The 26579-nt window shown below is 32.3% G+C and overlaps 1 protein-coding gene across 3 annotated transcripts in view; it reads right to left on the minus strand.

Moving 5' to 3' along the window:
- Positions 1-10002, minus strand: part of LOC149921409 (lachesin-like) — a 79648-nt gene extending 69646 nt beyond the window's left edge. For all 3 annotated transcript variants that reach the window (XM_090163119.1, XM_090163120.1, XM_090163118.1), the window contains exon 1: positions 9620-10002. In XM_090163119.1, coding sequence (XP_090019245.1) covers positions 9620-9698 — 79 coding nt within the window. In that variant the 5' untranslated portion in view covers positions 9699-10002. The remainder of the gene's footprint in view (positions 1-9619) is intronic.
- Between the last annotated feature and the right edge of the window lie 16577 nt (positions 10003-26579).

Genomic DNA, 26579 nt, shown 5'->3' on the forward strand with positions numbered 1-26579 from the left:
ATGGAATCTCTGTACACAAGTTAATGAACAAACTTAATAGAGGTTATGTCCATTCTAAAAAAAGTGTTTTCGCTCCGCTGCTACACGTTCTGGATAAAGGTTCTTAAGCTCACTAACCTTTCTAATAATTTAATCTTAAGCAAAGCGTGTTCCCCAAACCCTGTACCATTGATACGTAGATACTTGCTAGAGGCGGTAACATAATGCAAATAGAATAATTAACATTTATGTAACGCAAATAAAGATTGGTCAGCGGCGCTCGTGCGACGACGAAAATGTCTAACGTAATTAACGTTTAGCGTTTGACCAACGGCCTTAACAATCGCCATAGAACTTCCCTCTTCGAGAATTTCTAAGCCGAGGGAAAATAGTTCCGTTAGGGGCGCAAAAACCCCATTCAGGAAAAACTGGAAAGGGAGAGCTATTTGAAAGGATAGCGCCTGGCCCAGTCGCCTAATTTTATGACACAACACGAAATATGGCATGGTCACTTTGGCAAGACGCCGCCGGCAATATGGAAAGAATTCCTTCTTAGACTGCCTCCATTTAAGGGGGTTACAAATGGTCACCCCCTCGTACGACTAAAAGACCCCCAAATATACGGTCGTGTTTGTTGAAAAAGAACAAGATTTTTTTCCGACATTCTTTCTTGTTCCACGGAGTCAAATAGTATTACCCAACCTTTACTATTTATACCTAAATACCGGAATACTGGATGCAATATACTTTGACATATTACCCATATTTATAGGTGACTAATTTTTACCTTATTTTTTATCATTATAGAAATTTCAATGAAAACTTTCAACCATTTTAAATTAAATTTTCGACCGTAAAATAAATGTAATATAATATTTTCAGTCATAACAGATTGCTAAATAAATATTTAGATCACAATAAAATTTTTAAATAAAATAGTACAATTTTATAAAAAAAAATATTCGACCGTTACATAATTTTTATATTAAATTTTCGATCATAATAGAATATTGAAATTTTCGACAGCAAAATTTATCGAAATAAAATATCAATATAATTTTTTTTCCAAAACACAATTTATTTTTTATTGTAAACTGAATATGAGTTTTCTGCCCGCCCAAAACATTCATTTTCACTCGTACGAACTCCGGAGTCCATGATCCAATCTCGGAATGCGCACGTTCTGCACGAGTCTCGCGTACGACGCTCTCTTAAAACGGCTAACGTGCTCGGTATAAATATTATGAAAATCGATGTAGCGAGTCGAGAGGTTATGTAAGTCCGCAAATCGCCATTCCTTTGTTAATAGCCAAACAAAAAAAGTGTTTTTTCTTTTTGTTTTCAGGCAACAGGTAAAAGCCATTTCAAACCTGTTCTTTCTGTGCCATTTGCTATTTGACAAACAAGGGTAAAACCGTAATTTTTTACCGCGTTTTTATATCGTCACGTACCCATTTCTAAATACGAACTAACTGCGGACTCGCGAGGTATATAAATTAGAAAAACGTAGTCGGTTAGACTTGCGCTTCCCACCGCTGTAGGTTATCTTTTTTTTTTCTGATACCACAGATTTTGTCAACTGCATCAGAATCAGATTAACCATTTTTTTAAACTTTTGCAGATAACATTTAGCTGGGTCACAATCAATTTACTAAAAACGTAAAATTCTAAATTAGTTCGTTTTCTAAAACTGAATTTATTTTGTTTTTTATCCAAGATATCAGATCAAAAACTAAATGTTACGTTTACATGACATAATTGTTTTTTAAAAATCGAACTTTTTGTTACTTGATAAGAGAACGTAATAATGTATTTCTAAAATCAGTAGCAGATAGCTGTTTGATTAAAGGAATTTTAAATTAAAATGCAGATCATTTAACATAAAAGTTTCATATAACAGGCTAAGATTAACTAAGAACACAAAAATTTAAATTCATTCTTAGTTTCTTTAACCGGATTTAAAGCATGGACAGTAAATTAAGGGGACAGGTTTTCGATAGCCTTCCACAGTGCATTTTATTTCTCCCCGCGTATCAATCAGCTCGAGAGACTCCGAGGGAGTCTTGCAAGGTCGTTTGTACCACGTGATCTTAAAATTTCCAAATGACAATCTAATGCGGTTGATATTGTTTCGTAATTTTTTGCGCTTTATATTTTAGTGATTTTTAATTTTGGTTTTTTTATTCAATAAAAACTATCAACTGATGTTCAGTATATCATATTTAATCTATAAAAATGGTGAAAAAACACCTTTTGGCGTAAAAATGTACTTCGTGTTTATCTGTTTTCTTTTTTCGAACAGTATCGTCCACTCTTAGCGAGACTTGTTTTTTTTCAAATAACCTTGGCCGACTCCCTTAGTGTGATTAGTTTACGGGGGCTAAAAACCAGGCTTTTTACCGATCCTCTAAAATCCACTATCGATGTTTAAATTCAATGTTTTATCCGAGGGATCAGATCAGAAAGTAAAAGTTACGTGATATAATGCTAAATAAAAAGTCGCTTTTCCAAATATTTTTCATTACTTACTGCAAAGAGAGCGTAACATGACTCCAAAATTATAAGCGGATTAACGAATTTTCAAAATAAAAAGCAAATCAATTAACATATTATTATCTGATCAAATCGGATTATGCTTTTTCTCGCTACGTTATAAAACAAGAGTATGAGAAACAGACACCAGATCTGCCTGAACCACTACGTTACGTGCGGAAAGACAAGAAAGGATTATTTTCTAGTTACCGATTCGTGTGCCGGTTATTTACCGTAGAAAATTGGGAATCAACGAGCCTATCCGATACATTATTGAACAGCAAAAATCCTGTCATGCGATTTGTAGATTTGCCTATTTCTATTTTGTTTGGTCGTACTCGCGTGTACTGCATACCGAACATATGAAAGGAAATTGTTCCGCGTATTTTTATTGCCTATCGAATTATGTTTGAATTGAACTTAAATTGATCTTCTACGTTATGCTTTTTCTCTTATTCAATCGTCTCTATTATGAAAAATAATACTCCAATATTGTTTAATATTTAATACTATATTTCTTTTGCTTATATTTTAAGGTTCTTGTTGAAATCAATTTCCATCTATTGGAAGCTCTAGTTTATTTGTACCTTTTTCCAGGGTGGCCCGAGTCCAAGCGCTGGATTATCGTAGTTTCGATTTGGATCGTTCTAGATTAATTAGGATCGTATGGCTGAAAACAAGTCATTTTAGCCCCCTAGATATTAAAAAAATAAGAAACGGTTTGTTAAACCTATTATGTCGTATAATTTAGCTCACTTTTTTTTACGAAAAAACAGGTGATAAAATATTTCCGATTCGTGTCGACATTTATCACGTCCCCCATGAAACCGCAAAAGCGTTTTCAAAATTGCAAGTCTGGAATCTGGGAGATAACCTTTGCTAAAAATTCAATATTTAGAGATGTATGTAGGTTTCCGCTCTAAAGAAAACATTTATTAAACGGATCGTATTTTATCGTAAGATCGTATTTTTGCCGTACGATCCAGCATTGGGATCGTATATCGTACCGCGGGTTCAATTATCGTACAAATACGATCCGGATCGTACATCTCAGGGGCGTAGGAACGTTCTAGAAGTTGGAGGGGGCAAAGAGAAACGAAAAGGGGTCTAAAGAATGGTTTTAAATTTTTAAAAGTGCATGTGTAATTTTTACTTTTATGTGAATTGGTGGGAAAAGACTGAAAATTAAACACAGTTGTGGTTCTATAAGCTTTATATGCGTTTAAAATGAGCATTTGAGCCTTTTGAAGATTTCAACAGACCAAAAAGTTGGAGGGGGCAATAACATTAGTGGCCCCTCCCAGCAAAATTCTAGGGAGGAGCATTGCCCCCCCCCCCTGGTTCCTACGCCCCTGGTACATCTGGCAACTCTACCTTTTTCTTACCCACCACTACGTGCCTTTAAGAAACGAGCGCCCTCGTAACTAAATTTGACTTGAAACTTTCTTATTCAACTTTATTGTAGAGAGTTATTTTTTCTTAAATTAAATAAAAAAAATATTTTGTAGGAATTCCTTAAGGAATGTAATTTCTATCTCAAATTTGGTTTCTACTAAAGTAAATTCTTATTTTAGTGAAATGATCGTATCTTTTTATCGGTAAATTATTGGTAAATGTGGATACCGAACCTTTATTAATTTAAAATATTTTATTTGTAATCCACGAATATTTCTTAAATATACGTTTATCAATATATTTTTAATATATTCGAATCAACGAAATTATTTTTATATTTATTTTGAATTTGAGAAACAGTTGTACACATCAATGTGCAGGCGGATACAAGAATCAATCTAAAATAATTCCTCCTACAACGGTCATTCGTTCCTAAAGTATAAATAATCAAGATATTAAAGTGATGAAACACGTCATAATTATTAATACCGCCGCATCTAAACCGAATTGCATTTTATCCGAAGGTCACGTATGTAAAAGATAACTGTTAAACACGCAACGTTTATTCTAGGGATAAAATGGATGAGTTCTAAAGCGCCTTTAAAACCCGTGGTTCCTTGTTCTTGTCGCTTACATAAGCTGATAAATCTTGAAAGGAACGGTCCGTGGCAGTCGCCCTTTAAGCAACGCGACTGCTCCCGTTTCGTTGGGGCCCAGTTCGGCTCGCCCGATCCTGCTCGGGCCTGTCAAGACGAACGAGGACGCGACTTGACGCGAAAGACCGGAGCTAGTAAAAACAATTGCATCCCGCAGAAATGACGCGAGTATAAAGGGATAAAAGAATCAAGCGGGCTTTAGGAGACGTGTCCCTCGGAACAAAAGGAAAATACGCTAGATGGCGTGGATAAAGGACAAGATACAACCCAGTTTTCGTCCCGTTTTTTATAGGTCAGTGTTTCTACTCGACACATTTCGCTACAAAATCAATTTTTTCGGGAGCGTGATAAAAAAATCGGCTAAAGGACAAAAGAAAGATTTGCCTCGTCTTTTATTGGGTAGTTTATTTACATTTAAAGTCGACCTTTTTTTCCAGTTGGCTATAAATTAGCTACGCTGTACCGCCTTCTGTTTCGATAAAAATTCTTTATTGGCGTTGTTGTTGTTCTCTTTTTTAGGCCTTATCGTAAATTATTTTTATTTAGTTTTTTTCTTAGATTGTTTTCGTGGCTTTGGGGTTATCTTAAACCAGTATTTCCGGGTAGAAACACTAGGTTATATAGAGTTTTTACTGTTCTATAGAGGTCGTATCTCCTTAAGGCTAAGATTTTCCTTTTTTTGAAGCCTAAATTCAGTCTATACTAGTAAGCCTCTCCCTTTTATGGGCTTGTTTTTAATACAGAGCTTATATTTTTTCCCGCTTTCAAATATACCTTATTGCAGCCTGCTTTTGACGATCGTAGTGACTACGGATTCTGGAAGAACGTAGTAACGAGCGGCGGCGTTGGTGCCGTTAAGGAATGACAAGGGACGGGTGGCATTTCACACGCGAAAGTCCATTTTTGCCTAGATGAAGCTCTAAAAAATATCAGGTCTATGGTTTATTGACTTTTTAGATCGCGGAAAAGCAACAGAGTGGGTAGAGGGAGTCGTTCGTTCACTGTGAGGTAGAACTCGCGACGGATCCCCGGCGTAAACGGCGGGTCCAAGGAACACGAAATTGAATTCCGATGTCTTTCACTTATATAAAATAAACGGTCGCTCTTAACGCTTTGCCTCCCGCGCCCGCAGCTGAAAATCCCGTACTCCTTACCTATTTTGGGAGCGAGCTTTATGCCTTTTAGGTATACACGAACCCACGAAACGATTTTTTCTATTTAGACTAAACTATAAATTCCTACGGGTGCTTGCTGTTTTCTTCTTTAATCTTAACGGCAGCAGTGAAGGTAGATCTATACATAAATAAGCTGATAATTCTACAAAGGTTGAAGAACTATTTCTTAAAAGTGACATTCGAAAGAAACATACGTTTTGTTTTAGACCTCTTTAAAAAATATTCGGGTTTAGTTAAACATTGAATAAAAATAAATTATTTTCAAAAAATAAATTCAATACGGAATAAAAATAAGTTTTTTTTTCTAAACCCATTTTGAAAATCAAATAAATATAAATTTTTCGGAAATCGTAATTTGAATATACTGAATAAATATAATTTTTTTCACGAAAACTAATTTGAATATAATGCATAAATATAATTTTTTTTTCTCAAAAACCAATTTTAATGCTGAATTATTTTAAATTACTTTTAATAGCTAAGGACAAAAATAAATAATCCTGTTTGATTGGTTTTAGGGTTTATTTTCAAAACTGAATATTAATAAATTGTTTCCAAAAACTAATGTGAATACTAAATAAACGTTTTTTCAACCATTAATTTAATTATTAAACATTTAACTTTTTCTTAAAACTAATTGCTCATTAAAAATATAATTTTATGAATTTATGTAAGTTGAAAAATATATTTAAGCGAAATATACACTTTTAAAACAAGAATGATGCATTTTTTAATGGAGATATTTTTAGTTCAATTCCTAAATTGGGGTTAGCTTACTTCTTTAATTTCATTAAATATGTTTTTACATATTTATATTTAATCCTTTTTATTTTTAAATATCCTATGTTTTAAATATGTTATGGAATTAAACCTTTATATTTAGGGCTTTTTTATTTAAAATAATAAAAAAGTAATATTTTCCAAGTTATCGATTTTTAAAACCTCAAACGATTTCAAATGCGTAGAGAAGAAAAGGAGTACCTAATAAGCATATCTTTTTAAACAAGACCATTATTTAGTAAATACTCCATGTAAAGTATTCAAGACTTTTTAATGGTCCACAAATATTTTTTCGTTTCTCAAAGGAATATGTTCATCTCTTCCAGGGGATTACCATTTTAAATCGTGATATAATTTATAAATTCCGCTTTTTAAGGTCAAATATAAATATATGACAAGACTACGCAGTCTGTATTCACTAAATCGATTAACCGTACGGCCTGGCCTATTCACAGAAGCCAATATTTTTGAAAAACAATTTTGCCTAACACGAGTCGCAACCAGATCGAGCTGCTTCATGCGAATAGAAAAAAACTTTCAATAATGTGTTGACCACACAAAGCTTTTATTGCTCAAGTTTTTAAGAACAGCGGATTTTTACCACCCAGCCTTAGCTTCAAATATTTGAACCATTGAGTTGGGAATATTAATCTAAAACTAATCAAATCTGCTCCCCGCGAAACAAGTTTTTGAAAATTACGAATGTGCCGTCTCCTCTAAAATGAGGGGAAAACGTTATCATATGACCCGTGGCGCCATCCACTATTTAAAATAAAAATATTTTTGCCGGAAAACGCGTCTTATTTGAACGAACCATTGAGAGATAGACGGCGCCACGGGTAGAATGATAAAGATTGCTCGTCATTTGGGAGCCGACGGCCGTATTCTTATTTTTTAAAAACGTGTTTCGCGAAATACTGAAATCCGACATTTTGATTGGACCTCTAGATTAATATTCCCAACTCAATGATTTGAACGTAATAATTTTTGTACACGTCCTTTGATTACGCAAAATAAGTGATAAAATTAATTTAAATTTTTTACTTAATGTAAATTGACATTGTTTCTGAAAGAATTAGTAATAATTTTCTTCGCGGGTTAACGCGCCAAATCTCGAAAACTGCGCTCACCAACAAAGTTGACTAAAAATATTGGCTCGTGTTATTAAGACTTTAGATAAAACAGTCTCCCTGGCCCATGCTTTTTATCTCGTTGTGCAAACGCTGGATTTTACTAATTTAAAATGTTTGAAGCTTAAAATGTTTTGCTTTAGAACTTCAACGTCATTGAAAATTCCGTAGAAAATTAAAGCCGACGAGAGCCGTCTAGTTTTACTTCGACCTTTGTGACTTTCGTGACCTTTTGCCCTAATAGATGAATTTACCGTTTGCATTGCAACGTTAACTACTTTCTTTATTTGCGTGCTACGTTCCCAAAAAGGTTTTCTCCTTTACTGTCAATATTAGTCTTGCAAAGATGGGAGCTACAACAACGTCACTTTAATAATTCCGCTAATTCATATTTTAGCCACTGGGCTTTTTTCGTGAGATAGCGCGATTTCTGTGAATAAGTAAAAATACGCGAACAAGACGGTCACGGTGCGGGGCAAAATACATTGTAACCGATTCCATTAACTTAAGCACATGAGCCCACATTTCCCTACCACGTTATTGGCCAGAAAACCGAGTTTCTACGAGAAAAACCTTTCCAAAACGTGTTACGCACTTTAAGGTTTTTATTGTTCAAGTTTCGGAGAACAGCCGGTTTTTACGACCAAGTATTAGTGTTATTTATTTAAATCTAATCATTTTACAAACGGAAATATAACCTTTATAAAGAAATAAATATCGTAGTATTAGAGGCATTTTATAAGAATAATAAGAAAAATAAGAAATTGTCGTCGATGAACGTGGGAAATCAATCGCATTGTCCTTAAAGCGCGTGAACTGGTTTCACGAAACAAAATCTGAAACTGTATTGTGTAACCAAGTTGAGAAAAAAATGCTTCCTTTTCAACCGAAACAGAAAATATTTTCTACGATTTTTAAAATCACATTTTGTTCATTGTTGTTAACTTAATTTATCAACTTTATTTTTTACCAAAATTTAAAAATTGTTTTTTTCAAATATACTTCAATTAGCATATTTTTGCATTGATTACCTGATCAGTTTTAAAACTCAAATTAAATTATCTATGAAAAAAGCTTACAATATATTCCAAAATGAAATATTTAAAAAAAGTCGAAAAGTAACTCAGTAACGGCCAACCTTGATTACGCGTTGTCCAAGCAGAGGCGCGCGTCTTTGCCCCGAAGGCAGTTCGAATAGGAAATTTAATTCGTCCGACTTAATTAAATTTTTTTATTCCTTTCTGGCGGATAAACAATTCTTAACTGAATCCTCTCGGGGCATTTGCGTAAATGTTTGAAGGAAAAGTGGGCGATGGCAAAATTAAATTTCCTCAGTCAAATTCCTGGGAAAAAATTAAGCGATGAAATCCACTTTACTAGTCTCTCCTCTCTTTGAAGCTCTTTGTTTAATTACCAGAAATTTTTCATTTGACTTTCCCATAAAAATTGCCTGAGTTTAGTCTTTTCTTCCGCGCGCCAATACCCCCGTCGTCGTGCACCGTTATCCCGGAAATTGCCTTTAGCAATTTCAAGATCTAGTTCGACCATGTCACAATTTTAATTATAAACGTAGTTTAATCCTGTTACCGATTTTTGAATGGCCCGTATGATTTTAATATCTAATTCCACGCGAAAGCGGATTTTGGGAAATTAAATTGTAATAGCTAATTTATTTACTTAAAATCTAAATTAATTAAAATCAAGTGTCAAATAGAATGTATGGATATTTATATAATTACGAACATAATACATAGCGATTAACATAGCTTTTTAGAAAACTTATTAAAATTAATTAAAATAAATTTTATTAGTTTTAAGTGATTATTATATTAATTGTAAGTTATTCCCCAAATTCCAATTACGTAATGTAGTTAAATATTTAATTTGTACTCATAAATTGATTTAGTCAATTTTGTCTATAACCATATTTTACAATAACTAATAATTGAAATTTTCCAAAAACAATTTTTACCTGATTCGGCTAAAACGGCCTCCTTAATGATGGAGAAGAGAAGTAGGATGCCGGCACTGGGCCACTTTTTCAATTTCATCCCTGGACGACGTCAGTGGCCCCTTTTCACCCTAGGGTAAAGAGGGCTTCCCAATGTGCTGCGGTTACGGAACGAAAAAGCCCACTTAACGCCCTGCAGTGTTCGAGACAATAAATTCTTCAAGTATCGAAATTGTCCGAGAGATCGCAACGGCAATCAGTTCGAAGTCCTCTGACAGTCCGCATATAGCCGCGTTACGAGCGCGTCTAAAATTGTCGAGTGGATGACAAGACGACCAAGTTTCGGCCGTGGATAGCACGCGGTCAAACTTTACGGACAGAGTACTCGAGCGGCGTAAGGGCGTTGCGAAGACGATGGAGATAGCGCGATGGGTCAGAACTTGTCCCGTTACCTCTCGCGGGTCCCGCGTTACACCAATCAATGGCCCGCGAGTGTCAGCTCGGACTCTTTGAGAGAGAGAGAGAGAGAGAGAGAGAGAGAGAGAGAGAGAGAGAGAGAGAGAGAGGAGAGGGTCCGGGTCCGTTTCAGACGCAACAACCAGCTGTTGGCTCTATTCTCCGAGTTTTCTCTCTGCCCCTTTTTCCCGAGCTTCCTTTCCCCATTTTCCCCGTTAGGGGAAACACTGCGCAATCTCTATCGATCCGCCGAAAGCTCCCGCGCGCCCTCTATAGCGAAAGGACGAAAATTATACCGGGTGGCGGCGTCCACGTCGAAGGAAAGGAAGTTGATCATAAAGCTATAGTCGGGGGTGCAGCCCCACTATTTTTCTTCCTTTTTCTGGGCTGGAAAATGTTTCCAGCCCCGCCGCCACGTGGAGTCAACTACCAACACTATAAAATAGGGGGGTATCCCCCATCTCTTCCGCTACCCTGACTCCAAGTTTTTCGCCCCTCTTTTTTACCCTCCACGCGCGTTATGGTGCTCGAGTAGAACGACCTCGACCAAAAACAACCCATTAGGGCGACGAAACGTATCGGGTGATTTTGCTTCTTTTAAAGGATACAGCGGGAATGGTGACGGCGCCGGTATATATTTACTCTCTCTTGAAGCTCGCGTTATCCTTTACGACAATTTAAATCGGAAATTACCAAATTTACTATTTTTTTTTTGTTCACTGCGAAACTATGCCAATTAAATAGACCAAGGTATATTTTATAGGTGTTACCAGAAGTGTATAATATATTTCTTAAGATAAGTATTCAGTTCCCTATACAACTGAGGTTAATCGCTTGAAACATGTTCCTTCGCGGGCGTTTACGAAGAAAACGTAGTGCGAGGTGAAATTCATCATATAATGAGTTTGAAGACTATTACAGAGGGAAAATGATTTATTAATTAGAATGTATTCCTACGCAGTGAGGCTATTAATTTAGAGTGGTTAGGAAAAGTATAAAGCGTAGTAACCTTTGAGCGGATTTCTGGGAAATTTTCTTGTGGAACTTTCGTCGAGCCTGCGAAGGTACAAGATTCATTTTTATTCCAAAACTGGATTCCTCTCTCGTAAGATACATATTATGTACTTATACATAATACGAAAATTTTTAGCAAAAAACTAAAGCAAATGTTACTAAGTCGTTTCATTAGTTTCCTTAATTATAAAGTTAATTAAATTTAAACTGAAGTTGTAGCACAGTAACCCGTAATAACTTCATTTCGAACGACTGGTAAGCAGAAAAGTAGAGGTTCTCAAGACCGAAATTGCTCTTCTTCGGGATGGGTTCAATTTCTTTAACCAGGTGGTTAATCACGTTGTATGTTGTTGGAGAAACCCGTTTTGGTGAATTCTATGCTATAGGTTGACACGTTTTAGTTTATGCTACGGTAAGGGAAAATAAGTTTTAGTTATAGCTACGTTTTAGCTACTTTATAAGGAGAAAAAAGTGAAGTTTAAGCTACGTTTAACTTTAGGTTAGCAGAATCTGGTTTTTGTTAACTTTACGTTAACTAAGGCTACCGTTTTAGTTAAGGTTATTTTATTTAACACAACGTTGGCAGACTCCAGTTTTATTTAAACCTACATTAGCTGAATCCAGTTTTAATTATTGCTACGTTTGTAGAATCAATGCAGTTTTATTTAACCCTACGTTAGCTGAATCCAGTTTTATTTAACCCTACGTTAGCGGAATCCAGTTTCATTTAACCCTACGTTATCTGAATCCAGTTTAATTTATTGCTACGTTAGTAGACTCCAGTTTTCTGAATTCAGATTTAGTGAACACTACGTTAGCACACTCCAGTTTTATTTAACCCTACATTAGCTGAATCCAGTTTTAATTATTGCTAAGTTATTAGACTCCAGTTTTATTTAACCCTACGTTAGCTGAATTTAGATTTAGTTAACACTACGTTAGTAGACTCAATTTTTATTTAACCAAAGGTTAGCTGAATTCAGATTTAGTTAACACTACGTTAGTAGACTCAATTTTTATTTAACCAAAGGTTAGCTGAATTCAGATTTAGTTAACACTACGTTAGTAGGCTCCAGTTTTATTTAATCCCACGTTAGTTGAATACAGTTTCAATTATTGCTACGTTAGCCGAATCCAGTTTTATTTAATCCCACGTTAGTTGAATACAGTTTCAATTATTGCTACGTTAGCCGAATACAGTTTCATTTATTGCTACGTTAGCCGAATCCAGTTTTATTTAATCCCACGTTAGTTGAATACAGTTTCAATTATTGCTACGTTAGCCGAATACAGTTTCATTTATTGCTACGTTAGCCGAATCCAGTTTTATTTAATCCCACGTTAGTTGAATACAGTTTCATTTATTGCAACGCTAGCCGAATCCAGTTTTATTTAACCCTACGTTAGCTGAATCCAGTTTCATTTATTGCTACGTTACCCGAATCCAGTTTTAGCGCATGTTATGTTTGGAGAATGTCGTGTTACTTAAGACGCTTCCAATTAGCGCAATGCCCGTTTTAATGATCACTACGTTACGTTGCGCCCGTTTGACTGAACGCTTCGAGTGAAGTCCCTTCTTCTGGGACAATGGTACGCGACCTTAAAGAGCGCGTTATTCGAGGAGGGGTTACGACAGATTGAATTATCCTGACGCTCATAATTCAAACTGTTCCATCGCCCCACTCATATACGCTCATTTTAATTAATAACGGAATTTTTCAAGGCCGTGTCCCGAGCGAAATTGATTAAATTAAGCGCCTATTTGAAGGTCCCATTTGGTTCTCTCTCCGCACCCGGTTAATACGGACATTTGCCGATAGCAGATCTATCTATAATTGTACGCTGAGGGCGAAAGCAAGAGCTATATTCGGCAAGATTCGTAACATTCCCATTGACATTTCGGAATATGGCGAATCCCTTACTAAATGGTAATTCGGATAATCTAATAGCGTCTAGGCTAGCCATATTACGACAGATATGGAAGAATGGTTTAACGCGTGACTCTCGGATGTCTCTCCTTTCCACGGCCTAGCGCCATCTATACGTTCTTATCGCAATCACACCGCTGGGCCCTCGCGCCCGCCTGACGCTCTATCGCGAAGCAGGAAGAAATTTCCCATTCGAACTTATCTGGTGAATGGCGCTACCCCGCTTCGCGAGTCCCTCTTTACCCTCGTGGATATTGCGTCCCCGAATTCCTGGGCCACCCATCATTGTTCCTAGGCGGATGACAAACAAGGGGAGCCACTAGCGGCGAGGGGATATCGGGGAAAGCTGAAAATGAGTAGATTTAATCTGGGGGATTTCGAACAAAGCCCGCGGAGTTTCGCTCTCAACAAAGTCTACACCCTCGTTCGCAGCGACACTATACGGCCGTTTCCCCTTTGTTTAAAAATATTAAGTTATTTTAGCGTTAGGGCAAAGTTTTCAAGGCGACAATACTTTTTTATTATTTGGCGCGTGATAACCGATGATAGTTTTGTTGATAACCGATTATACAGCGGTAACTTTAAACCGAAAATGGTCTTTACCCGATAAACGCTTTAATAATCGGTATTATTATTATATAGAAAATAGTTGTTAACCGATAACCGTTTTAATATCGGTATTTCCTCCTTCCGCGTTGAGTTTTCAAGTTCTCTCCCCGCTGGTCCGAGGGGTTTTCCCCCGAGTTCTTCGGTTTCCCCTTCCATAAAAACTTGTTGAGGTTAAAGTTAATAGTTAGTGTAGGGAGCTGTTGGCTCGCGTGGCATGAAGGGCTTGTCACCACCCTAATACGCATTGTAACCTTGATGACTTAAGTCGAAGTTGGTGCATTGGGTATTAGCCTAGCTGATTATTATTATTATTATTATTATTATTATTATTATTATTATTATTATTATTATTATTATTATTTTATACCGAAAAGTCTTTAACTGATGACCGTTTTACTAATCGGTAATATTTAGAAAACAGTTTTTAACCGATAACCGTTTTAATATTGTTATTTTTTACCGAAAAGTCTTTAACCGGTGAACGTTTTACTAATCGGTAATATTTAGAAAACAGTTTTTAACCGATAACCGTTTTAATATTGTTATTTTTTACCGAAAAGTCGTTAACCGATGACCGTTTTACTAATCGGTAATATTTAGAAAACAGTTTTTAACCGATAACCGTTTTAATATTGTTATTTTTTACCGAAAAGTCTTTAACCGATGAACGTTTTACTAATCGGTAATATTTAGAAAACAGTTTTTAACCGATAACCGTTTTAATATTGTTATTTTTTACCGAAAAGTCGTTAACCGATGACCGTTTTACTAATCGGTAATATTTAGAAAACAGTTTTTAACCGATAACCGTTTTAATATTGTTATTTTTTACCGAAAAGTCTTTAACCGGTGAACGTTTTACTAATCGGTAATATTTAGAAAACAGTTTTTAACCGATAACCGTTTTAATATTGTTATTTTTTACCGAAAAGTCGTTAACCGATGACCGTTTTACTAATCGGTAATATTTAGAAAACAGTTTTTAACCGATAACCGTTTTAATATTGTTATTTTTTACCGAAAAGTCGTTAACCGATGACCGTTTTACTAATCGGTAATATTTAGAAAACAGTTTTTAACCGATAACCGTTTTAATATTGTTATTTTTTACCGAAAAGTCTTTAACCGATGAACGTTTTACTAATCGGTAATATTTAGAAAACAGTTTTTAACCGATAACCGTTTTAATATTGTTATTTTTTACCGAAAAGTCTTTAACCGATGAACGTTTTACTAATCGGTAATATTTAGAAAACAGTTTTTAACCGATAACCGTTTTAATATTGTTGTTTTTTACCGAAAAGTCGTTAACCGATGACCGTTTTACTAATCGGTAATATTCAGAAAACAGTTTTTAACCGATAACCGTTTTAATATTGTTATTTTTTACCGAAAAGGCTTTAACCGATGAACGTTTTACTAATCGGTAATATTTAGAAACCAGTTTTTAACCGATAACCGTTTTAATATTGTTGTTTTTTACCGAAAAGTCGTTAACCGATGACCGTTTTACTAATCGGTAATATTCAGAAAACAGTTTTTAACCGATAACCGTTTTAATATTGTTATTTTTTACCGAAAAGTCTTTAACCGATGAACGTTTTACTAATCGGTAATATTTAGAAAACAGTTTTTAACCGATAACCGTTTTAATATTGTTGTTTTTTACCGAAAAGTCGTTAACCGATGACCGTTTTACTAATCGGTAATATTCAGAAAACAGTTTTTAACCGATAACCGTTTTAATATTGTTATTTTTTACCGAAAAGTCTTTAACCGATGAACGTTTTACTAATCGGTAATATTTAGAAAACAGTTTTTAACCGATAACCGTTTTAATATTGTTGTTTTTTACCGAAAAGTCGTTAACCGATGACCGTTTTACTAATCGGTAATATTTAGAAAACAGTTTTTAACCGATAACCGTTTTAATATTGTTATTTTTTACCGAAAAGTCTTTAACCGATGAACGTTTTACTAATCGGTAATATTTAGAAAACAGTTTTTAACCGATAACCGTTTTAATATTGTTGTTTTTTACCGAAAAGTCGTTAACCGATGACCGTTTTACTAATCGGTAATATTCAGAAAACAGTTTTTAACCGATAACCGTTTTAATATTGTTATTTTTTACCGAAAAGGCTTTAACCGATGAACGTTTTACTAATCGGTAATATTTAGAAAACAGTTTTTAACCGATAACCGTTTTAATATTGTTATTTTTTACCGAAAAGTCTTTAACCGATGACCGTTTTACTAATCGGTAATATTCAGAAAACAGTTTTTAACCGATAACCGTTTTAATATTGTTATTTTTTACCGAAAAGTCTTTAACCGATGAACGTTTTACTAATCGGTAATATTTAGAAAACAGTTTTTAACCGATAACCGTTTTAATATTGTTATTTTTTACCGAAAAGTCGTTAACCGATGACCGTTTTACTAATCGGTAATATTTAGAAAACAGTTTTTAACCGATAACCGTTTTAATATTGTTATTTTTTACCGAAAAGTCGTTAACCGATGACCGTTTTACTAATCGGTAATATTTAGAAAACAGTTTTTAACCGATAACCGTTTTAATATTGTTATTTTTTACCGAAAAGTCTTTAACCGATGAACGTTTTACTAATCGGTAATATTTAGAAAACAGTTTTTAACCGATAACCGTTTTAATATTGTTATTTTTTACCGAAAAGTCTTTAACCGATGAACGTTTTACTAATCGGTAATATTTAGAAAACAGTTTTTAACCGATAACCGTTTTAATATTGTTGTTTTTTACCGAAAAGTCGTTAACCGATGACCGTTTTACTAATCGGTAATATTCAGAAAACAGTTTTTAACCGATAACCGTTTTAATATTGTTATTTTTTACCGAAAAGGCTTTAACCGATGAACGTTTTACTAATCGGTAATATTTAGAAACCAGTTTTTAACCGATAACCGTTTTAATATTGTTGTTTTTTACCGAAAAGTCGTTAACCGATGACCGTTTTACTAATCGGTAATATTCAGAAAACAGTTTTTAACCGATAACCGTTTTAATATTGTTGTTTTTTACCGAAAAGTCGTTAACCGATGACCGTTTTACTAATCGGTAATATTCAGAAAACAGTTTTTAACCGATAACCGTTTTAATATTGTTATTTTTTACCGAAAAGTCTTTAACCGATGAACGTTTTACTAATCGGTAATATTTAGAAAACAGTTTTTAACCGATAACCGTTTTAATATTGTTGTTTTTTACCGAAAAGTCGTTAACCGATGACCGTTTTACTAATCGGTAATATTTAGAAAACAGTTTTTAACCGATAACCGTTTTAATATTGTTATTTTTTACCGAAAAGTCTTTAACCGATGAACGTTTTACTAATCGGTAATATTTAGAAAACAGTTTTTAACCGATAACCGTTTTAATATTGTTGTTTTTTACCGAAAAGTCGTTAACCGATGACCGTTTTACTAATCGGTAATATTCAGAAAACAGTTTTTAACCGATAACCGTTTTAATATTGTTATTTTTTACCGAAAAGTCTTTAACCGATGAACGTTTTACTAATCGGTAATATTTAGAAAACAGTTTTTAACCGATAACCGTTTTAATATTGTTATTTTTTACCGAAAAGTCTTTAACCGATGAACGTTTTACTAATCGGTAATATTTAGAAAACAGTTTTTAACCGATAACCGTTTTAATATTGTTGTTTTTTACCGAAAAGTCGTTAACCGATGACCGTTTTACTAATCGGTAATATTCAGAAAACAGTTTTTAACCGATAACCGTTTTAATATTGTTATTTTTTACCGAAAAGGCTTTAACCGATGAACGTTTTACTAATCGGTAATATTTAGAAAACAGTTTTTAACCGATAACCGTTTTAATATTGTTATTTTTTACCGAAAAGTCTTTAACCGATGACCGTTTTACTAATCGGTAATATTCAGAAAACAGTTTTTAACCGATAACCGTTTTAATATTGTTATTTTTTACCGAAAAGTCTTTAACCGATGAACGTTTTACTAATCGGTAATATTTAGAAAACAGTTTTTAACCGATAACCGTTTTAATATTGTTATTTTTTACCGAAAAGTCGTTAACCGATGACCGTTTTACTAATCGGTAATATTTAGAAAACAGTTTTTAACCGATAACCGTTTTAATATTGTTATTTTTTACCGAAAAGTCGTTAACCGATGACCGTTTTACTAATCGGTAATATTTAGAAAACAGTTTTTAACCGATAACCGTTTTAATATTGTTATTTTTTACCGAAAAGTCTTTAACCGATGAACGTTTTACTAATCGGTAATATTTAGAAAACAGTTTTTAACCGATAACCGTTTTAATATTGTTATTTTTTACCGAAAAGTCTTTAACCGATGAACGTTTTACTAATCGGTAATATTTAGAAAACAGTTTTTAACCGATAACCGTTTTAATATTGTTGTTTTTTACCGAAAAGTCGTTAACCGATGACCGTTTTACTAATCGGTAATATTCAGAAAACAGTTTTTAACCGATAACCGTTTTAATATTGTTATTTTTTACCGAAAAGGCTTTAACCGATGAACGTTTTACTAATCGGTAATATTTAGAAACCAGTTTTTAACCGATAACCGTTTTAATATTGTTGTTTTTTACCGAAAAGTCGTTAACCGATGACCGTTTTACTAATCGGTAATATTCAGAAAACAGTTTTTAACCGATAACCGTTTTAATATTGTTATTTTTTACCGAAAAGTCTTTAACCGATGAACGTTTTACTAATCGGTAATATTTAGAAAACAGTTTTTAACCGATAACCGTTTTAATATTGTTGTTTTTTACCGAAAAGTCGTTAACCGATGACCGTTTTACTAATCGGTAATATTCAGAAAACAGTTTTTAACCGATAACCGTTTTAATATTGTTATTTTTTACCGAAAAGTCTTTAACCGATGAACGTTTTACTAATCGGTAATATTTAGAAAACAGTTTTTAACCGATAACCGTTTTAATATTGTTGTTTTTTACCGAAAAGTCGTTAACCGATGACCGTTTTACTAATCGGTAATATTTAGAAAACAGTTTTTAACCGATAACCGTTTTAATATTGTTATTTTTTACCGAAAAGTCTTTAACCGATGAACGTTTTACTAATCGGTAATATTTAGAAAACAGTTTTTAACCGATAACCGTTTTAATATTGTTGTTTTTACCGAAAAGTCGTTAACCGATGACCGTTTTACTAATCGGTAATATTCAGAAAACAGTTTTTAACCGATAACCGTTTTAATATTGTTATTTTTTACCGAAAAGTCTTTAACCGATGAACGTTTTACTAATCGGTAATATTTAGAAAACAGTTTTTAACCGATAACCGTTTTAATATTGTTATTTTTTACCGAAAAGTCTTTAACCGATGAACGTTTTACTAATCGGTAATATTTAGAAAACAGTTTTTAACCGATAACCGTTTTAATATTGTTGTTTTTTACCGAAAAGTCGTTAACCGATGACCGTTTTACTAATCGGTAATATTCAGAAAACAGTTTTTAACCGATAACCGTTTTAATATTGTTATTTTTTACCGAAAAGGCTTTAACCGATGAACGTTTTACTAATCGGTAATATTTAGAAAACAGTTTTTAACCGATAACCGTTTTAATATTGTTATTTTTTACCGAAAAGTCTTTAACCGATGACCGTTTTACTAATCGGTAATATTCAGAAAACAGTTTTTAACCGATAACCGTTTTAATATTGTTATTTTTTACCTAAAAGTCTTTAACCGATGAACGTTTTACTAATCGGTAATATTTAGAAAACAGTTTTTAACCGATAACCGTTTTAATATTGTTATTTTTTACCGAAAAGTCTTTAACCGATGAACGTTTTACTAATCGGTAATATTTAGAAAACAGTTTTTAACCGATAACCGTTTTAATATTGTTATTTTTTACCGAAAAGTCGTTAACCGATGACCGTTTTACTAATCGGTAATATTTAGAAAACAGTTTTTAACCGATAACCGTTTTAATATTGTTATTTTTTACCGAAAAGTCTTTAACCGGTGAACGTTTTACTAATCGGTAATATTTAGAAAACAGTTTTTAACCGATAACCGTTTTAATATTGTTATTTTTTACCGAAAAGTCGTTAACCGATGACCGTTTTACTAATCGGTAATATTTAGAAAACAGTTTTTAACCGATAACCGTTTTAATATTGTTATTTTTTACCGAAAAGTCGTTAACCGATAACCGTTTTAATATCGTTATTTTTTACCGAAAAGTCTTTAACCGATGACCGTTTTACTAATCGGTAATATTCAGAAAACAGTTTTTAATCGATAACCGTTTTAATATCGTTATTTTTTACCGAAAAGTCTTTAAACCGATGACCGTTTTACTAATCGGTAATATTCAGAAAACCGTTTTTAACCGATAACCGTTTTAATATGGGTATTTTTTTTACATTTTGATCTCATTTTTGATTAGGTTATATTTCATTAGTTTCATCATTTAATTTAAAACCTTTGAAAATTAAATTTTTCATTATACGACTATTAAACACAAAACGCAATTAGTTTCAGTCATCTTAACAACTATTAAGATTCGATTACTCTCTTACAACTAGTTTTTAACTTATTACCATGGCAACCTTTATGGCTCGAGCACGAGGTATTATACAAAATAATCTCGTGAAAATTAGCGTGAAAAAATTCACGATGTAGATTTGAATTTGTTTCCGTGGTGGGGTGTTAAATACCGCTTAATAAGTTGAATTGTATTTGACCGATATAAAAAAACTAAAACATTTTTATTTTTAGCACAACGAGGCTATTATGAAATTATTTTGAAAAAAAAATTCAGAAATATATTTTGTTACTTTTTTTTATCGAAATCTATAGTTTTAAGTCTAAAATTATTTTAAAATGTTCTATCATATTACTAAGATCCGAAGACGCATTTTGAGACCGGTTTCATCAAAATCGGTTAAGTAGTTCAAAAGTTGGGACTACTTCCGGTTTAGCGCGCGCGTTCCAAGATGGCGGTGAAAGCCGGCTTCGGATTCTTGGGGACTTTTGGGGGATGATATAGGACCACAACACCTTTCATTTCTGAAATTTTCAGAAACAGCATATTTTTTCCCCTTCTTTGATCAAAAAATGCTTATCTACCCTGTACTATAAAAGGGAAAAATAAATTAAAAGTTTTCTGAAGTTAAAGCAAGAATATGACCTCAATTTTCTCTGAACGATTTTACAATTCGCAACAGCTTTCAACATAATCGCGCGGCTAAACTTCAATTTTTTAGGCCTATACACGGCCATTATTTAGATGAAATCTTTCAACTTAACGATTAGATATTTGAAGACAAAATGGCATAGTACGACGTTATCGCGTGAATTGGGCGCTTGATTATATACTTAAGTCCCTACATTAGGCCGATGGACAGAAATACGTGATCGCTTTCAACTATATTTACGAACAACTTGCTCTTTATAATTTAATATACTTTGAGCTGTGGGAGTAGACTGACTTTCTGATTTCTGCTTCCGAGATATTTAACGAGCGCCTTTAGCAGAACACGACAGAAAGAAGTTTGCAATTAATTGTGAGGGAATAAACTAGAAGTAGTCGATCATTACATTATTCTTAGCGATTTCCAGACATTCATTTTTCTCAGGGCTTTCTTTTTAATGTTGTACAAACGTTTCCGTCGCTACCTGAAGGGTCATGCTTTGAACTAAGAATGACTTTGAAACTTGTTTCTTCAATTATTTGGACCAAAAATTAATTTATTTTTACTTACGAAGAATGTCTATAGTTACTCCCTTTTAGATGCCAATCAAATTTCGTAGTCCCTCAAAACTGACGTTTTTCCATCCCACATCTCGTGCCTGAGAAAAACTAGAGCATGGTGCCCGCGGAAAACCTGAAAATTGGCATTCTCACGACAGTATAGTTGACTTTCATTAAATTCGCTGTCGAAATACAGCATTGAGTACTCCACGTTGGTTCCATTTGGTTATGGAATTGCTCTTATTACTCTAGTTTTTATCCGATTGTTTTAATATAGTTTGTACTATTTTAATCAATGTTTTTATCCGATTGTTTTAATATAGTTTCTACTATTTTGATTCATGTTTTTATCCGATTGTTTTAATATAGTTTTTACTATTTTGGTGCATGTTTTTATCCGATTGTTTTAATATGGTTTTTCTATTTTGGTTAATGTTTCTATCCGATTGTTTTAATATAGTTTTTACTATTTTGGTTAAAGTTTTTATCCGGTTGTTGAAGTTAAGTTTTTACTATATTGGTTAATGTTGTTTTAATATAATTGGTACTTTGGTGGTGGCAAGCCCTTCAACTCCTTACACTAACTATCACCGTTAACCTCTACAAGTTTTTATGGATAGGAGAAACCGAAGAACTCGTTTTTCTGCGAGACAAAAGTGCTAACCACTCCGCCACCCCACTTCCTAAGTCAATGTTTTTATCCGGAACTTTCAATATAGATCTTTTCCTTTAAGATCATTTTTTTCTAATTATTATTTAGTTTATTTAATATTATATCTATATTTTTTTATTTTAATGTATATTGTTTTTTTATTTTTATATATATTTTTATATTTATTGATATTTTATTTTTATATTTATTTTTATATTTATTGTTATTTTATTTTTATTTTTATTTTTATATTTATTTTTATATTTATTGTTATTTTATTTTTATATTTATTTTTATATTTATTGTTATTTTATTTTTATATTTATTGTTATTTTATTTTTATATTTATTTTTATATTTATTGTTATTTTATTTTTATATATATTTTTATATTTATTGATATTTTATTTTTATATTTATTTTTATATTTATTGTTATTTTATTTTTATATTTATTTTTATATTTATTGTTATTTTATTTTTATATTTATTTTTATATTTATTGTTATTTTATTTTTATATTTATTTTTATATTTATTGTTATTTTATTTTAATATTTATTTTTATATTTATTGTTATTTTATTTTTATATTTATTTTTCTATTTATTGTTATTTTATTTTTATTTTATTTTTTCATTGTTTTTATTTCATTTTGGTTCCATTTAGGTATAGCGATATTTCCGACTTTTCGGCCTACCTATAACTTTTAAGCGGTTCTCTGTTAAAAAGGTATAACAATAACGCCAGTCGTAAGTTTTTGGAAAACGCTTTCTTCTTCGGCAATAAACTATATATAAAAACATTTTAAAGATGATATAGAAAAAAGTTAAAAGATATATGAAAGTCTTGGCTTGGATTGCAATCACAAAAACGGGTGGCAGATGTTCTATAAAGAAAAAGTAACGGGTCAAAAACCAGTATATATATATATATATATATACTATATATAAAGTAGGAACCAAAAACTATCAATATATCTGTTGGGTTTTTGTTCGTCGTGGATACGACTACACTCTCTTTTTGAAAAAATAAAATACCGCGAATATCTAGCACCAACAAACCGTTCGCCTTAACTCAATGTATCTAATTCCGTAGCTTGGTCTACACGCGGAAAAATCCTTTCGCTAGAAATCCCAAGGAATTTTGGAGGGCAAAAATTCAAGCCTTGGGTTCTCAACGCGAGAGGGTCCAAAAAAAACATTACTTTTCCGTCTGGTCGTTGAGGAAGCGAAAGAAGCGGACCTTCGCAGCGCCGCGTGGGAGAAAAATGGAACCTTGGCGTCGTGTCAGATAGTTGCGTCGTAAACTGTTACCCGCGCGTCGATATAGAACAAGATAGGGCGTATAAAAGAATCTTGCATTATTATATACATATTGCCAGTTATATTACGGTCCCTTATAAGATAAAGGGTCAGTTTCAGGGACCCAACCCGTCATGCCTTTCTTCTCAGCGACGGACAGTTCTTAGTCGCGTTTATTCGACATTATTTGCCTATCGCGAAACTTTATACCACAAGTAAAGTTACAACTATAAGTATGAAACTGACCTATATCGGTTAATGTAGTGCTCGGCAGTCGATTAATTTTTATCCATGAATAAAATAAGCTCGGCTATATTTAAATAATATTTATTTAAATAACCAATAGTTGAATAAAAATTGTAAAATGTTTAAATATTCGAAAGTGAATAAGCCTATTATTTAAATAAAACAAACAATTATTTAAATAAATACCACTTTTATTAAAATAATGCTTGGTTGCGTAAAAAACATAATTAAATAAGTTAAAATGATATTCTTTTTACCAACGTTTTTAAAATAAATCGGAAAATTTGTGGATAAAGAAATAAACAATTCCGAACACTAGGTTAATGTAGAGTTTCAGTCTCAAATTCAAAATTCAAAAAACGGCTATTTATAATAGTAAATTTCATTTTCTTATTCGATAATTCATCATTATTTTGCCAAATATTGGTTATATTTACTTTTCGAAGCGTTTCGATTTTCCAATAAACGAAGTCAGTTCCAAAGACTAGTAACAACTCGTCGAGGGTTGTCAGTCCTTAGTCAAGTTTTGATTTAGTTATTTTTCCTTCGACAATTTATCGAGCATTCGAACTATTAGCGTTGGGTCAATAGCACGCGTTAGCAAAAAGGAGCCGGGTTCGAGTCCAGCTTGTGGCACTGATTGAAAATTCGGAACTAATCCGTCTCCGCTGAGTTTGCGAGTTTTTTCCCTACTGGTTAAAGGGGTTTCACCCCGAGTTCTTCGATTTCCTTATTCTATTAAAGCTTGTTGAGGTCAACGGTAATAGTTAGTGTAGGGAGCTGTTGGCTCGCGTAGCAAGAGGGGCTAGCCACCAGGGTTGGACATAAGGCACTAAGTCAATCCGACTAGTGAAAAGTTTACATAAATATTAATAAATAATGGCAAATATGGCGTATCATAAATTCATCATTCATCAATCTCATTTTATTAAAACATAATTGTGATCGGCCAAAGTCACGTAACTCGAGTGATAAAAATTCCTATTTTAATTTTTACCGGTAAAGCAAAATATTGGCTGTCGTTCTTGTTTTTATACCCTCACCAGTCAGTGACTACTAAAATAAATATCCTCATGTCCAACCCCGCAAGCCACCAACCTCCTGGGAATTGTAACCCAGCCTTTAGATAACTTGGACCGAAGGTGTTGCCTTGGGTACTAGCCAAGTTGATTATTATTAACCCTACAAAACATAATAATGGAAGTTAATTTAATTTATTGTTAAGTTAAAACAGCTATGGACTGCATTGTAAAGGATGATAAAATTAGCGAATACGTAGATTAGTCCATTGTGAAAAGGGATACTAAAGCTAAACCCTAAACAAATTTGAAGAAATTTAAAAACTTACAAATAGCTCGTACCGATAGGTCTTCGAGCAAACAAAAAGACGCGAAACTCGGACCGAATAGATCTTCGAGTGAAAAATTAAATTAAATAGACCTATCGGTACGAGCTATTTGTAAGTTTTTATATTTCTTCAAATTTGTTTAGGGTTTAGCTTTAGTATCCCTTTTCATAATGGACTAATCTTCTTATTCGCAAATTTTTTCAATTTAATTTAATGTTTTGTAGCGAGATAATGACAACTGCTGTGAAATAACTTTTTGGTTTCCTGTAAACTCGTTTATTGCATAATAATCTATTCTATTATGTTTGAAGTTATGTTACTTAACGAATGTGACACACTTATTTGTTATGTTACTTATGATATATATATATATATATATATATATATATATATATATATATATATATATATATATATCGATATATATGAAGCTTGTCTTGTCTTCTGATTTGAACAAAGAATATTCGCCGTAGAATGGTAGAATGTAAGGCGTATCTTCTCTGATCTTTATATATTTATATATATGTGTTTATATATAATGTCGCACGTGAAGGACGTGATTCACGCGCGTTTCCTTTTAATCCCGGGCTTCGCGAAGTGGCTCTTTTTTATTGCCGAAAGACTGAAGTCAGCATCTTTTCCGCTGGTTTCCTTTTATGGCCGTCCTTTGCAAGTTTCCTTGCTTATCTTGACGGTTGGTTGGGCGAAAATAAGGGCTTCTGTTACGTATTCCCAGTGTACGGGAAGATCATCGCTTTCATCTTGAAAACTAGATGTTAGGAACGCTCACTCACTTCGTGAATTTCAAATAGTTCATTAAAATAAAAATATAACCCATTTAATATATTTTATATAAAACCATTTAATATATTTTATATAAAACCATTTAATATATTTGATATAAAACTATTTAATATATTTTTTCTAAAACTATTTAATATATTTTATATAAAATTCATTTAATATATTTTATATACAACCATTTAATATATTTTATATAAAACCATTTAATATATTTTTTCTAAAACTATTTAATATATTTTATATAAAATTCATTTAATATATTTTATATAAAACCATTTAATATATTTTTTCTAAAACTATTTAATATATTTTATATAAAATCCATTTAATATATTTTATATACAACCATTTAATATATTTTATATAACACTATTTAATATATTTTATATAAAACTATTTAATATATTTTATATAAAATCCATTTAATATATTTTATATAAAACTATTTAATATATTTTTTCTAAAACTATTTAATATATTTTATATAAAATTCATTTAATATATTTTATATACAACCATTTAATATATTTTATATAAAACCATTTAATATATTTTTTCTAAAACTATTTAATATATTTTATATAAAATTCATTTAATATATTTTATATACAACCATTTAATATATTTTATATAACACTATTTAATATATTTTATATAAAACTATTTAATATATTTTATATAAAATCCATTTAATATATTTTATATAAAACTATTTAATATATTTTTTCTAAAACTATTTAATATATTTTATATAAAATTCATTTAATATATTTTATATACAACCATTTAATATATTTTATATAACACTATTTAATATATTTTATATAAAACTA

The sequence above is a fragment of the Leiobunum rupestre genome, chromosome 11 (assembly GCF_980474605.1).
Source record: "Leiobunum rupestre chromosome 11, qqLeiRupe1.1.hap1, whole genome shotgun sequence".
Taxonomy (NCBI): domain Eukaryota; kingdom Metazoa; phylum Arthropoda; class Arachnida; order Opiliones; family Sclerosomatidae; genus Leiobunum; species Leiobunum rupestre.